The sequence below is a fragment of the Chaetodon auriga genome, chromosome 2 (genome assembly GCF_051107435.1).
Source record: "Chaetodon auriga isolate fChaAug3 chromosome 2, fChaAug3.hap1, whole genome shotgun sequence".
NCBI lineage: Eukaryota > Metazoa > Chordata > Actinopteri > Chaetodontiformes > Chaetodontidae > Chaetodon > Chaetodon auriga.
The window spans coordinates 27193122-27205621 of record NC_135075.1 but is presented as its reverse complement, the minus strand read 5'-3'; the positions used below and the strand labels follow the sequence as shown (position 1 = coordinate 27205621).

Genomic DNA, 12500 nt, shown 5'->3' with positions numbered 1-12500 from the left:
CTGTGTAAAATAAATCAGGGGACGCTTTAACAGTCAGGTCGCGGCTTTGTGCTCAGGCGGAGCCAAGACGCACCGGACGGCCCGTTTCCAAACACCCAGCGAGTTCACCGCGAAACACAGCGAGTGTAACCGACATAAAAACACAACATCCAGGTCACTTATTGACTCAACAGCGTACGATCCACGCGCGCTCGGAGCTTCACGGAGCAAAACACCATGAAACGTCCAAAACTTCACACCAAACCGCCGGAGCGCACATCAGAACTGCATGTGCGACAGACTCAGACATGATGGTATGAGCGAAATCCAGCGGTAATCACGAGTCAAACTACAACCATTATCAGCAATCCATCCATAAATCACTTCCACAGACAAGGGGTCTTTCCTGTCAAGACATTTTCGAGATTTCTGCGCGCTCGCACGGATTCAAAGTGGGCTAAAAACTGACCTCAGTCATGATTTGCCTTCACAAAGTCCAGAAATATCACACATGTAGCTGCATGACGCTCCCGAAATCACTGATACGCACAGATCAAGGTATATGTCCATTTTATATTCCCAAATTCGCCACCTCATCGCTGTGGCATTTACTGCCGATTCAGACCCAAAAGAAATCATTAAAGCGCACCAAAACACAGAAAACAGGAGCGAGACATTTAAAAAGCACAAATTAAACAAACAAATCGCTTTACCTGGAAAAAATTGTCCATCAGTAAATCCCAAAAGTACAAAGTAGAGGAAAGCTGCAGGCAAAATGAGGGAATAACTCCGTTTATCCATTTCTCTTCTTCTTTTTCTTCTTTTGCTCAGTCGTGCGGATTATTTGACATACTCCCGTCTGGTCCTTAAACTGGTTTTCCTTAGTTCGGGACAGCAGCGATAATAACAGTGATAACAGGAATAAAATCCTCGCATTGGTGGACAAGAAGAGACAGAGCGGCGCGAGTAGAAGCAAAGAGAGAAGTTGGAGGCAGATAAACAGGAGCTCTCTCCTTTCCTCTCCTCCCGGGTCCGACGGAGCGAGCCTGAGTGTGTGTGTGCGTGTGCGTCTGTGTGTCAGTGCCCGCGTGTATGCCACAGAGTGTGTGAGAGGGGCACAGTGCGTGTGTGCGCGCTCAGACGGTCTCTGACAGACTGACGTTGACTTGGAGAGGAATGGAGAGCAGTGCGCACCACACCGGGTGCCAGACGCCCGCGTAAAGACGGGCGCATGAACGGCGCGTACAACTTCCGATCGTGAGTTTCAAAATAAGATCAAGTTGCAGCAGAATGGAAATCGAATTGTAACAGCAGGGAATAGTCCTAAATCATCACCGAGAGGGGTGTGAGATTTGAAGACGACTCACGCAAATGAATAATTGGACAATTTCAGGAAAATGAACGAATGCTATGTATCATAGCTTCAGCTTGAATTGCATTTGACAAGAGAGAAGGATGTTTATTTTCTTTGCTTATTATGTCAAAGAAGTTATTGAATTAAACAAAAGATGTACCGTCTCACATTCTAGATGAAACAAATGTTCCTCCCAACATCTTGCAAAGGAAAGTTTAATGCTTTTATTCACTGTGAATAACAGTAAACGTCAGACATAAAGTGCTTTTTTTTTTTCATAAAAATTGTGGAAAATATGAACCTTCAAGTATTCCACTGAGAAAAATCGTCCCTGTGACATTAACTTTGGCGATACTGAGGATGAAAACAAAAATAATGAAGCAAAAATAGCATTTTTCAGGGAGTCTATTCTACAGCTGCAGGTACGTTCCACGTTTAAAGTTGGCTTAATGTCTTCATACAGGCTTTTATTTGAAAGGTCGCCCGATTTCCCATAAATTCGTCGCCGTTTTTCGCGAACTTGACTCCGCTGAAGGCTTTTTAAGTTCTGTGATTGCCCCCGGGTCCTACCGCCTGCTTCCTCCGCAAGGATAGGATTCGCGCACAGTCTGCGCTCCTCTGTCTCCGTCTCTGTCTCTGTCTGTCTGTCTCTCTTTCTCTCTCTCTGCGTGTCTCTTTCCCTCTCTGTTGTCATGAGATCCCTCTCAGTCCACTCATTTTACTGTCACAGGATTTCTATTTCAAGGTCTGTCTCTCTAATAGGATTCCTCTCTCTCTCTCTCTCTCTCTCTCTCTTTCTCTCCCCCACACACTCTCACTCACACACTAGCACAGTCTGTTGTGTGTGTGTGTGTGTGTGTGTGTGTGTGAGAGAGAGAGAGAGAGAGAGAGAGAGAGAGAGATTGGGCTTTCCCTGCGTTGTTAGTTGGACATGAGAATAAGGATGTGCTGCAGCTCTCCTGCTGAAAGCAGGTGAGAAGTCAAACAGAAGCTCATCACACCTTTGCTGGTGACACGTTTGTTTTGTGTCGCAGGTATGTATTCATGGACCTGCTGCAGGGAGAATCACTTTTTCACTCATTCTAATTCACTATGATCACACTGTTTAATACGTATGGTTAGCAAATGAAGTTTCTAACTCAGCCCTTCTCTTAAATTCATTTTTAGCTCCTAGAATAAAAACCCTGTTGCGTCTGTCCTGGGTCTTGACAAACAAAGCCAACAGTCTGACTCTGATGGTTGAAACATGCTTATGTGAGCCAGTGACAGCTAAAGGTCTCTGATTGGCTGTTTAACCAGGTGATTTCACCTGTCTGCCGACAAACGCCAGCGCGAAACAAAACCAAGCTTCAAATTTTATTTCAGGCATTTTCTCAGTGTCTGTTTCGAGCATAGTTTGGTCAGATTCGGTATTTCTTTCTTTGCTTTGTTTGATGAACTCTTCCTCTAAAGCAGTGAGCATGGGAGGCGGCAGCGGTCCCTGTGGTGCGTTCAAATGCAGCTTCAACAGAAGATGAAGCGGCCTTTGCTGGCGTTAATTCTTTGTGCTTGACATGTGTCGGGGCCTTTAGTGCGTGATGAAACTGGATTTCAAAGTCAGTCAGGCTCTCAGAGGTTATATAATCTGTGGCCGGTCTTCATCCACACAGGTGTTTTGATGGATTTAATACTGAATATCTCAACCTAAGTGTAGGGACCATAAACAAATTTAAATTAATTTCAGGTTCAGTGTCATTTTACTGACATATTTCCTGTTATTACTTTGGAATATTCAGCCTTTCCAACAACTCTGAAATGCAGTTTAATGCTGAGATGAAATACAAGTGACATCTTGCAACTCTAATGAAGACAAGTGCCAACTAACAGCCGCAGAAAAGAAAGTAGAAGAGTGTCAGTCTACTGAGGAGAGAGCTAAAGTCTTCAGATGCAGAAAGAATGACCGTGGCTACTTCTGAAGTCTGACTCTTCACTGCTCATGAATATGACTCCTACTTACTTTATGTTGTACAGATCTTTTCACAGAAGACTTTAATAAATGATTGTCGAGAGATGGAGAAGTGATTTGAGCAAATGAGGTGGACGAGATCAGAATTAAATGTAAAAAGGTCAGAAAGAACTTTTATTGGTGCTTTTGCTACATTTTGACTCTTGGACTGTTTAAGAAAATGGGCTGTTTTAACCAAAATACCTGGATGGCCATTTCTGTTTCCTCAAGCCTTAAGCTGCACCACCGAACCGAAGTCCTGTATCCACTGATTCTCTGCAGGAGTTTTCTGCCTTTTCAAGCATATTTGAGCTTTAAAGGGTCTTTAAAACCAAATGTAGATGAAATGCACCTAAGCTGCTACTTTTAAGAACATTTCAGATCTTTCTTTGAGTTGTGCCCTTCAGACGTCCTCATTGGCTGTCTGGTATCTGTTCATGTCTCTTTCAAGATGACTGTCTTCCAAAAACCAGCCTGTTGCTCTGCAGTGTGCTGGATAACGCCGTGATCAATACTGGCTGCATACTGAAGCTGAGCTTGAAGATTTACAGTTCAGGTGTTAAATTACAGTTTGACTGTTTTGACACGCTCTTTTTGTCTCAGTCAGAGAGGAACCAATTTTTCAACATGGTTTATAAAACTGCTCAAAATAGTTAAAAGGAAAACTCAATTACATTCGATTCCAATTAAAAACACACCTCTTGAAAATGTCCAGAATTATAATTCAGAATTAGCCATATCAATACAAAGCCTCTCTGCAGCATGTTGTTTACGCCTCCTCTCCCTCAGTCCACCTCGCTCTTCTTTAAATCAGTTAAACTCAATTAAATTCAAGGAGCTTTGTTGGCACGAGGCTGGTCCCACCCTGCCAAAGCCGACATATGACAGAAATGTGCCTCAGACGGAAAGTTTGAGTGGTGAAAATGATCCAATGCATCACAGAGTCTCCATGCCAACTTTTCAATATACAGCAAGTGCTGAGAGACAGGAAATGGAGGAATACTGGAGTTTTAACTACACTCAGTTGTCAGTTTATTAGAGTGCTCTGCGATAAATCCCAACTTTATAAAGGTTTTAATTTCTGCTTTTTTTGGAAGTGAGGTGTTGATTCAACTTTATGGTCATTTTGGAGGCTGTAGTATGTGGTGCAGCTCATATTATCCACTTTACTGTTGCAAATTAGCAGCTTATGACTGTCATTTCTAGAGGACAGAGGACAGGTTGCTGCTTCGATACTAAACAGAGGATGTTTTGTATAAGCTGCCTGAACGACATAATGCTGTAATACTAAAACTTGAAGGTAACACTTGCTTCTGCTATATTAATTTGCATCAGATGCACCAGTGACTAACAATGTATCTGCAGAACTTGGATTCTGAGCACCATCCTGTCACATTGTAGCTGGATTCTCTCAGAACTGCATTGGTTACTCAGCATAAATATTCAGAATATTGCATTGCACCATTTAAAGTCTTTCTTGTAGTATTTTGTTTTTTGTGTAACCCCTGTTTGACCTGTGCTGAAGTCCCAAGACAAGCCTCAGCTTCTCTTTTACTTCTCTTACTCTTTCTCTGGCTCACTTCCTCTCTCCTCCTTCCATTATGTATTTTCATGCTGACAGCTAATGAATATTTCCATTATTTAGTGATGTAAAAATCAATGTCTAATTAACATGATGGTGTGTTTGTCCGAGCCAAGATCAGGACACAAGCATCCGTATCCTCCTCACCTCTACATCATCACTTATTTATTAGAAATCAATTATGCAGAGTTGAAGCATTCCTCTGGTCTGTACTAGTCTTTGCTAGTTAATTCTACGACTGTGAAACTGTATTGTAGAACTGTCCTGCTTCACACTTGAAGGAAAAGGGGTACTTATCAATCCCAGAGTCTGAACATCACCAGGTTGTGATTTGATTTATTTCAGATTTAGTCATCTGTCATCTTGTCTCCAGTCTTTATGGTAAACACTTTATTTTTGCAAAGTAAAACGATTTACATTTTGGCTTCTGCTTTAGCGAATCAAATTAATCAGCATGCTGGTTATGCACTGACACACCAGGGGGACACTAGCAGCAAATGATTCGTTTTAGAGTTAAAAGGTCAAAAAACAACACCAAGATAGACTCTACATACAGACACATGTGCAAATGCACTGCCTCACCCACCCACCCACACACACCATATATCAGAGACACCTCAGGGGTCGCTACCAATCATGACTAACATCAAGTTTGTAAGCAAGACCACCTAAGGTGTGTTTGGGTATATACCTTTATGCTTAACTACGAGTGTGTCTGTGAGTGTGTGTGTGTGCATTTGTGTGGTTATGTACCAGCATATATTACAGAATAAGAAGCCACATGATCCTGAGGAGCAATGCTGTATTTGAATTTAGCAAGATGGGAATCAGAGGCGGCCAAAGTATGTCAGCCACAGCATGACACATATAATGATTTCATTAAGTACAAATGGAAACTAGGAAATGAGCACTGTGAAGATAGAGTGACTGTGTGTGTGTGTGTGTGTGTGTGTGTGTGTGTGTGTGTATCTGGAGGAAGGTTAAGTCCTGTCCAGTTATTGATCCTGGATATTAATTGATTCTGCTTTCTAGATTTTGCTTTCTGTCTCTGTATTCAAAGTCATGCCTCACACTGAGCCCTCTGCACCAGAGTACAGTTCAATACTTCTGTTCAGCACAAAGGATCCAGCCATCACCTGAATGTCTTATCTTCTGAACCACAGATGTATCCCAAATCCACAATATAAAGTAATAAAGTGCACACCGGAGACGTGAATAACACTAACAAAATCAGTCTTCAATAGTTCAAGTTTACTGTAAAACAAGATCAATTGTGCAAACGTCATGTTTTGCTGCAGGCTATGTTGGGCTTGCCTTCAACTCTTTGTGATACAATAAACATGAAGCATTAAAGAATACTTATACAAGCCTCCTGGTGTGCCACAATTCACTTTTGATTTTGTGTCCCATGATTCCTGCTTTCATCAACACACAGACAAGCATTCTTGTGAGTGCTGTGCGTGAAACAATTCTCTTTGTTTTAGACTTCACAGTAAAGTGTTGTTGACAGCATCTCTGAGTCTGAGAGGCCGTGGTGCTCTGCCAGAAAACCGTGGATTCTGAGTGCAGTTTCAGTATCCTGGGGTCTCGCTCACTTGCAAGGGTACAACTGAACTCAGATCGACAGATTGGTGGATTGGTGTGGCATCGGCACTGATGTGGGCGCTGTAGCGAACTATCCAGGAAGCTAAGCCTGAAGGCAAAGCGATGTGATAGCATAGTGTGAGGACCACACACATCTGGAGGGAGCTAGACCAGAATCACTGCTTTGAAACAAGCCAGTCCAGGTGGTTCTAGGTTTGCTAGGATACCTCATGGAAACCTCTTTTCAGAGAAAGTCTGGGCACGTCCACGGGGAACACTCCGAGGCAGAACATGCTGGAAGGACCATATATCCAATGAGGCCCGAGGGAGTACGTTGATTCACTGAAAAATCAAGCAAATTTATATTGGGTATGCTAAATTTCACCCTCTTTTCAGTGTGAAAAGATTTTGTGCCTGTAGATGTAGTCTGTAATCTGTGCGCTGCTTGATGTCCAAAACCAGTCAATGAAGGCAAAAAACATCCCTTTGAAGGCAGTTAGTAGACCTTGCTCTGCAAAAAAAAAAAAAAAAAAAGTGCAAAAGGCACAAACAAAGAGCGTAAAAATCTGCCATCTCTTCTTTCAAGCACAAATAGTAAAGGTGTGATCTGCCTTATTTAGCATGCATGTATTAAAAACCCTTAGCATGTGTAGGATTCCAACACGTCTGATTTATGCAGCTCTGTATGGCATAAAAAAGACACTGCGGCTGTCAGATAGACATGGATGAATGGCTGGGATTGTCCGATCTTTGCGGTTTTTGTTTGTAGAATTATCATCTGAAAAATCCAATAACCACATTCTAACACCTGTAAATGCTATAAAAATGTGATGACATGTAAATCCAGTACTGACACCCCCCTCTTAGCTCTATTTTGGTCTCCACCAGGCTCATCAGCTGCTAGATGTTCTACTTTCTCCACTAGCTGGTCGCTAACTTTGCCTGTCTGCTATTTGCTGCCTGCTAGGCAGTCAGAGCTTTTTCACTGAACTCATCTGCCTGCAGCTGCAGAGGTGGATGATGAGGGTTGAGTGTGTGGACCAGAACTCAAAAATAACTAGCTGAGAGATGGTTAGAAGTGAGGGAAACCGCATAATTGGGTGATCGTTCTCTGTGGGCCATTATTGATCAGTGCAGATTTAAGAATAATTATGAGTAACCACCTAAAACGAGACCAAAAAAAAAAAGTAAAATTCTGCCGTGCGTAACACTGAAAACAGGTTAAACTACCTGCAATTGATATGGCTCTTAAATGTGTGATGCTTTCTTCTCTCTGTCAGAAGTCAAAAAAACATAACAAAGGCTGGCCAGGTATGTGTCTGCTCAGCATATCCTCAGCCCACAGATGCAGCCTGAGCTACACTGAGCAGCAGCAGCAGGCGGCAAGCAATACTGAGGAGATTAAATTATTAATGGTGGTTTTTATTGAGCACCTATAACCTCTCAGTGATGATGGCATAAATCAAGCTGTCCAAAACCTAAATTACATTTTTACAGAGAGTGTTAAGAATAGTGAAACTGGACTTATGCAACAAAAGCAGTAGCAGCAGGGGGATAAGAATCACCGGTGTCACGTGGTCGAGAAAATGTGTTAGAATAAAATCTGACAATGATGAAATGGACAAACAATCCTTGTTTTGATGGGAATCTCTGAGCAACCAGCAGTTTTTAATCTCATGGCATCGGCAAAGTGTTAGTGTGTTCAAATAAACTCATTTCATCCATTACAGAATGTGCTTCACTCACTCTGAGGGTTCTTGTAGGAAAATTTTGTTCTCGTTCATCATCAGCATCAATCACTTCGTCACACCCCTCAGCATCTCACACAGTCCCACAGCACACCCTTCAGTATCCGTATGAGACGCACCGGCCTTTCAGCTGACTCCAATGTAAACCCATCTGCAGCAATATTAGACGCCCAGAGCAGCTGCTCCAACCATCCAGCACTTCTCAGGCCAGCGATGCGTAAAGCCTTCCTGCCAGAAATCCTCTTTAAAACATGCGTAATGTTGTGCAGCGGTCACAGTTTGGTTAAATTTAGGCACCAAAACTACTCAGTTAGGTTTTTCACTTTTGGTTTCTCACGAGAGCCCCAGTTTCCTCAGTGAAGACTGTGTGGATGACTCAAGCCTTCACCCTGACCTCCACCCCTCAAGGACTTTTCTGTTCTTCGTCACCTTCCTCTGAGCATCTAATATTGCCGCAGTTGGGTTTAGATTGCAGTCAGCTGAAAGCCCAGTGCATTTCATGCAGACGCTGGAGGATACCTTGTGTGTGAGATGCTGCGACAAAGCGTCTGTATTTGACGCTCTGGGAGTGAGACCGAGCTCAAATATTTGTTTGCTTCTCTGTGGCCTCACTTTCATTTGTTCTTGTGCTTTGACTTGACTGAGCCTTGACTGTCTGAAGTGAGCCGCTGCAGCGCTGACAGACAGTGAGGTGATGCAGAGTCATGACATCACACAAAATATGAGGGTGATTCAGGCTTTAGTAAAGGTCAGCGTGTCACACGGCCAACGTCCTGCAGCTGTTTCATGCTACTGATGAAGATCTTTGTGTTGGATCAGAAATCACATGTTACAGTTTATACATGAAAAGACTTGGTGGACTTTTGGGACAATATCAGATGGATTCTTCAGTCATTTTTGAACAAATAAATATTAAAAAAGATGAGATGAACTTTATTGATCCCACGCTCTGAAATATAGATGTTACAGGCAGCAAGAATAAAAAGGAGACATAGAAAAAGAACAAACAGACAATAAAAAAAGAAACAAATCAACTCTGCATGTACATTATATATAAAAAGAGTATAAAATAATATTGCCAGTATAAAGATATTACTGCCAATAGAACATTTTGAATTGCACATGATGAAGACATGGATGGTAAAACACAGTGTTTTTGTGTGACTGTATGACCATAAGCTTTAATGTTTTAAATTATAAAGCTAAACTTGAATGACAGCGAGCAAATTAAACTGAAGCATTGCCATCAATCGCATATTCCTAAAAATCTGGAGCATTGTTGTGTGTGTTTAGTTGTTAACCTGCATGAATACTGAGTAATCCTGCTTGATGCAGCATTCACACAAGTTTCTGGACAACAGGGGTCTGAATGATGGACTGAATCCAAAAATCAAACCAGTCTTTCCTCTTCACCTTGGAGAGGCTGTTTTTCACTTATTTATTTTCTCGGTGTGTGACTGGCAGGTTTGCTGCCTCACTTTGTGTTATATTTTGTTAGAATTTTGTATCGTCTGTTCAGTTCCTTTTTTACAAACTTTTCTAAGTAACCTTAGTTCACGGGGCTGTTTGTCCTGAGGGCTGCTTTGCTCGCGCTCAGCTTCCTGCAGCACAGTGTCACCAGCTGCTTGCAAAACCTCGCTTACAAACAGGCGTCTCTGACACATTGTCTGCTGTAGGGAGGATTTGTTCCCAGATTGACACTGTGCGCTGGCTATTATTTACGAGCTGGGAAAACAGGACCATGAATTATTTTACAGCCAAGCCATCTTTTACAGTTTCAGGTCCTGTTTGTGTAGCTAATAGCACACGTATTAGTTCTGCAGCCATGATTCTGTGGTCATGTAAAATTGATCAGAGGAAATGTTTGGAATTTGCACAGTAATTAGATTTTTAGCTGTTAGATCTCTGGAGAGCTTAGTTGAAAATACCCAAAGCATCAAGCATCACTGCCGTATGTTCACCTCCTCTGTGTCACTGCTGTTGCTTTCATGCAGATAAGCTAACGCTCGCTGCGCCGCTGCCCCTTTACCATGAAGTGTGCCGATGAAGTGAGGGATGTGTGCTGGCACAACGGTGGGCATGCATACTTAGATTATAAATTTTCTGATTTTTTTTTTTTTTCCTGATTTTTGAGATTGAGTTCCGACCCTTTTAGCTTGCCGTAGCTGGTCATTATGGAGTGTTATGTTAGCATGGTAGCAGAGTGAATGAGTCGTGTGATGTTTTAAAACATAAGAAAAAAGGGAGTGTTCATGAAACTGTAATATGCTAAATGCTAATTTCCATTTGCGTGCTAATGGTAAATCCCACTATGCGTTATCATGAAGCTAATGCACGAGGTTCGAGTTAACTGTCACATGGTTGTAGCAGTTATGCTAACTATGCTAGCTCTTCCAGGAGGCGTTTCAGCTTCGTTGTTTGCAGAAAGGAGTGCTCATGTCAGAACTTTCTCTCTTTCTTCCATTTTTTAGTTTTCGGGTCATGATATCTGACATTCAGTCTATTCAAATAATAGTGTACTGTATGGTGAAGAGGCAGTGATTTTGGGACACACGAGGTGACAGGAGGGGAACACTGATGATGCCAAAGTGTCTGTTTTTTGCTTGTTTTTTATTCTCCAACAGGCCTCCTAAACTTTTTCCCAAACTTTAATGTGGAAAAACAAAAAAAAACCTTGCCTTCCACGCAACCCCGGGTCTCTTTTCTCACTCAAAGTTACGCCATTCACTCACATAAATTACACTATATAAAGAAACACAAAAAACAATCAAGGAAAAAAGATTAACAGCAGAAACAGCTCTAATTGAAGAAGTCTGAGATCCAATTCTCTGTGCAAGTCAGAGCCCGAGGAGCCGGCAGGTACTTCATAATCAAAGCCAGCACTTCACCTGTACTTGAAAACACCCGTTCTCCCTGGAGACATACATGGCATTCTAGTATAATACTTAGTAAATTACTTGAAAAATCTCATTTGCCTCGTCTCCTTTTTCAGGTAAGACAGGCTGTGGCAGCGGCAAGTGTTTACATTTTTAACAAAGCAATATTCAGTGTTTAGTCTGTTTAAACCAATTCAGTTCATTCACACAAGATGGGATCCTCAGAGTGAACATGGCCCGGTTAAGGTCACCGTAACTTTTTGGCTCATGCAGTTTTACAAATTATAAAGCCTTCTGAGACTGACTTCTCTGCCTTTAACTTCATTGTTATTTGGGTTTTATATACCTAAATACTGACAACACACAGCCTCTGCAGTGGTACAGCTCTGTTTTATCCACTTAAGCTCCTCAATTGAGGCTGTCTTCTTCAATGTCAACCTTCTACAGACATGTTTCTACAGGCAGATGATCTCATGTTCACAGCCTCCTGCTAGCTTTAAACCAGGGGTTCTCAAAGTGCGGCCCTTGGGCCAAAGGTGGTCTGCTGAAAAATTCTGCGTGGCCCCCGAACATGACATGAAATGCATGCATTATATTTTAAAAACTGCATTTCAACTACTAAGAAGCATCTGTCAGGCTAGGAACGACCACTTGTCCTCAGTCCACAGTCCTCATTCTGTGCAAAAAGTTAACGAGGCTTCAGCTGTCTGAGGTAAATATCCTACAAAGCAACACATGCTCATACTTGAACAACTGAATTGGTCGAAAACAACATATTTGACCCTTGGAGAGTAACGCCTCCAAATGTGGACTTTCTTGCTTTTTAAACTACGTCACCTTACTTAATCCTTTGCTCCCATAATAATTACTGTGGCCACTAGAGGCCACTGTCTGAGAATAAACCTCTGGGTCGTAATAACGTTGCACAGACGACCAACACGGCTGCTCATGAGTTTAAAATTTCTTCTTTGTGTCGTGTATTTTGTGTGCTTGTGTGTTTTGAAAGATGTACAAAAAAGTATATTATTATTATTATTAGCAACTAAAAAAGTTCCAGGGTTAAGTGTTGTGCAGAAAAGGAAGAGGAGACATATTTTTTCTCATCAATACAAGAATTTCATGAAGAATTGGACATTAAGGCATGATTAAACAAATTAAAATCCTGCCCACTGTTCATGTCTCAGCCCACCAAAGGGTTTAAAATCATTGTCAGAATACTTCAGAGTTTTTCTAATGTACCTGTTTATGAATATGACATTTAACCACTGTTTACCTTTATGAGGAGAAAATCAATTTTTAAGAGTTGGAAATGATCCCTGTTGTCTGGCACTGGGCAACACTGCTCGCTTTTTAGTATACTATAAAGTGTTTTTGCCTATTAAATGCACATTTT

The 12500-nt window shown here is 41.8% G+C and overlaps 1 protein-coding gene across 9 annotated transcripts in view; it reads right to left on the bottom strand.

Annotated features, from left to right (window-relative positions):
* ptprt (protein tyrosine phosphatase receptor type T) overlaps window positions 1–1204 on the bottom strand; it is a 301057-nt gene extending 299853 nt beyond the window's left edge. For all 9 annotated transcript variants that reach the window (XM_076744867.1, XM_076744795.1, XM_076744804.1 and 6 more), the window contains exon 1: window positions 693–1204. In XM_076744867.1, coding sequence (XP_076600982.1) covers window positions 693–780 — 88 coding nt within the window. In that variant the 5' untranslated portion in view covers window positions 781–1204. The remainder of the gene's footprint in view (window positions 1–692) is intronic.
* Between the last annotated feature and the right edge of the window lie 11296 nt (window positions 1205–12500).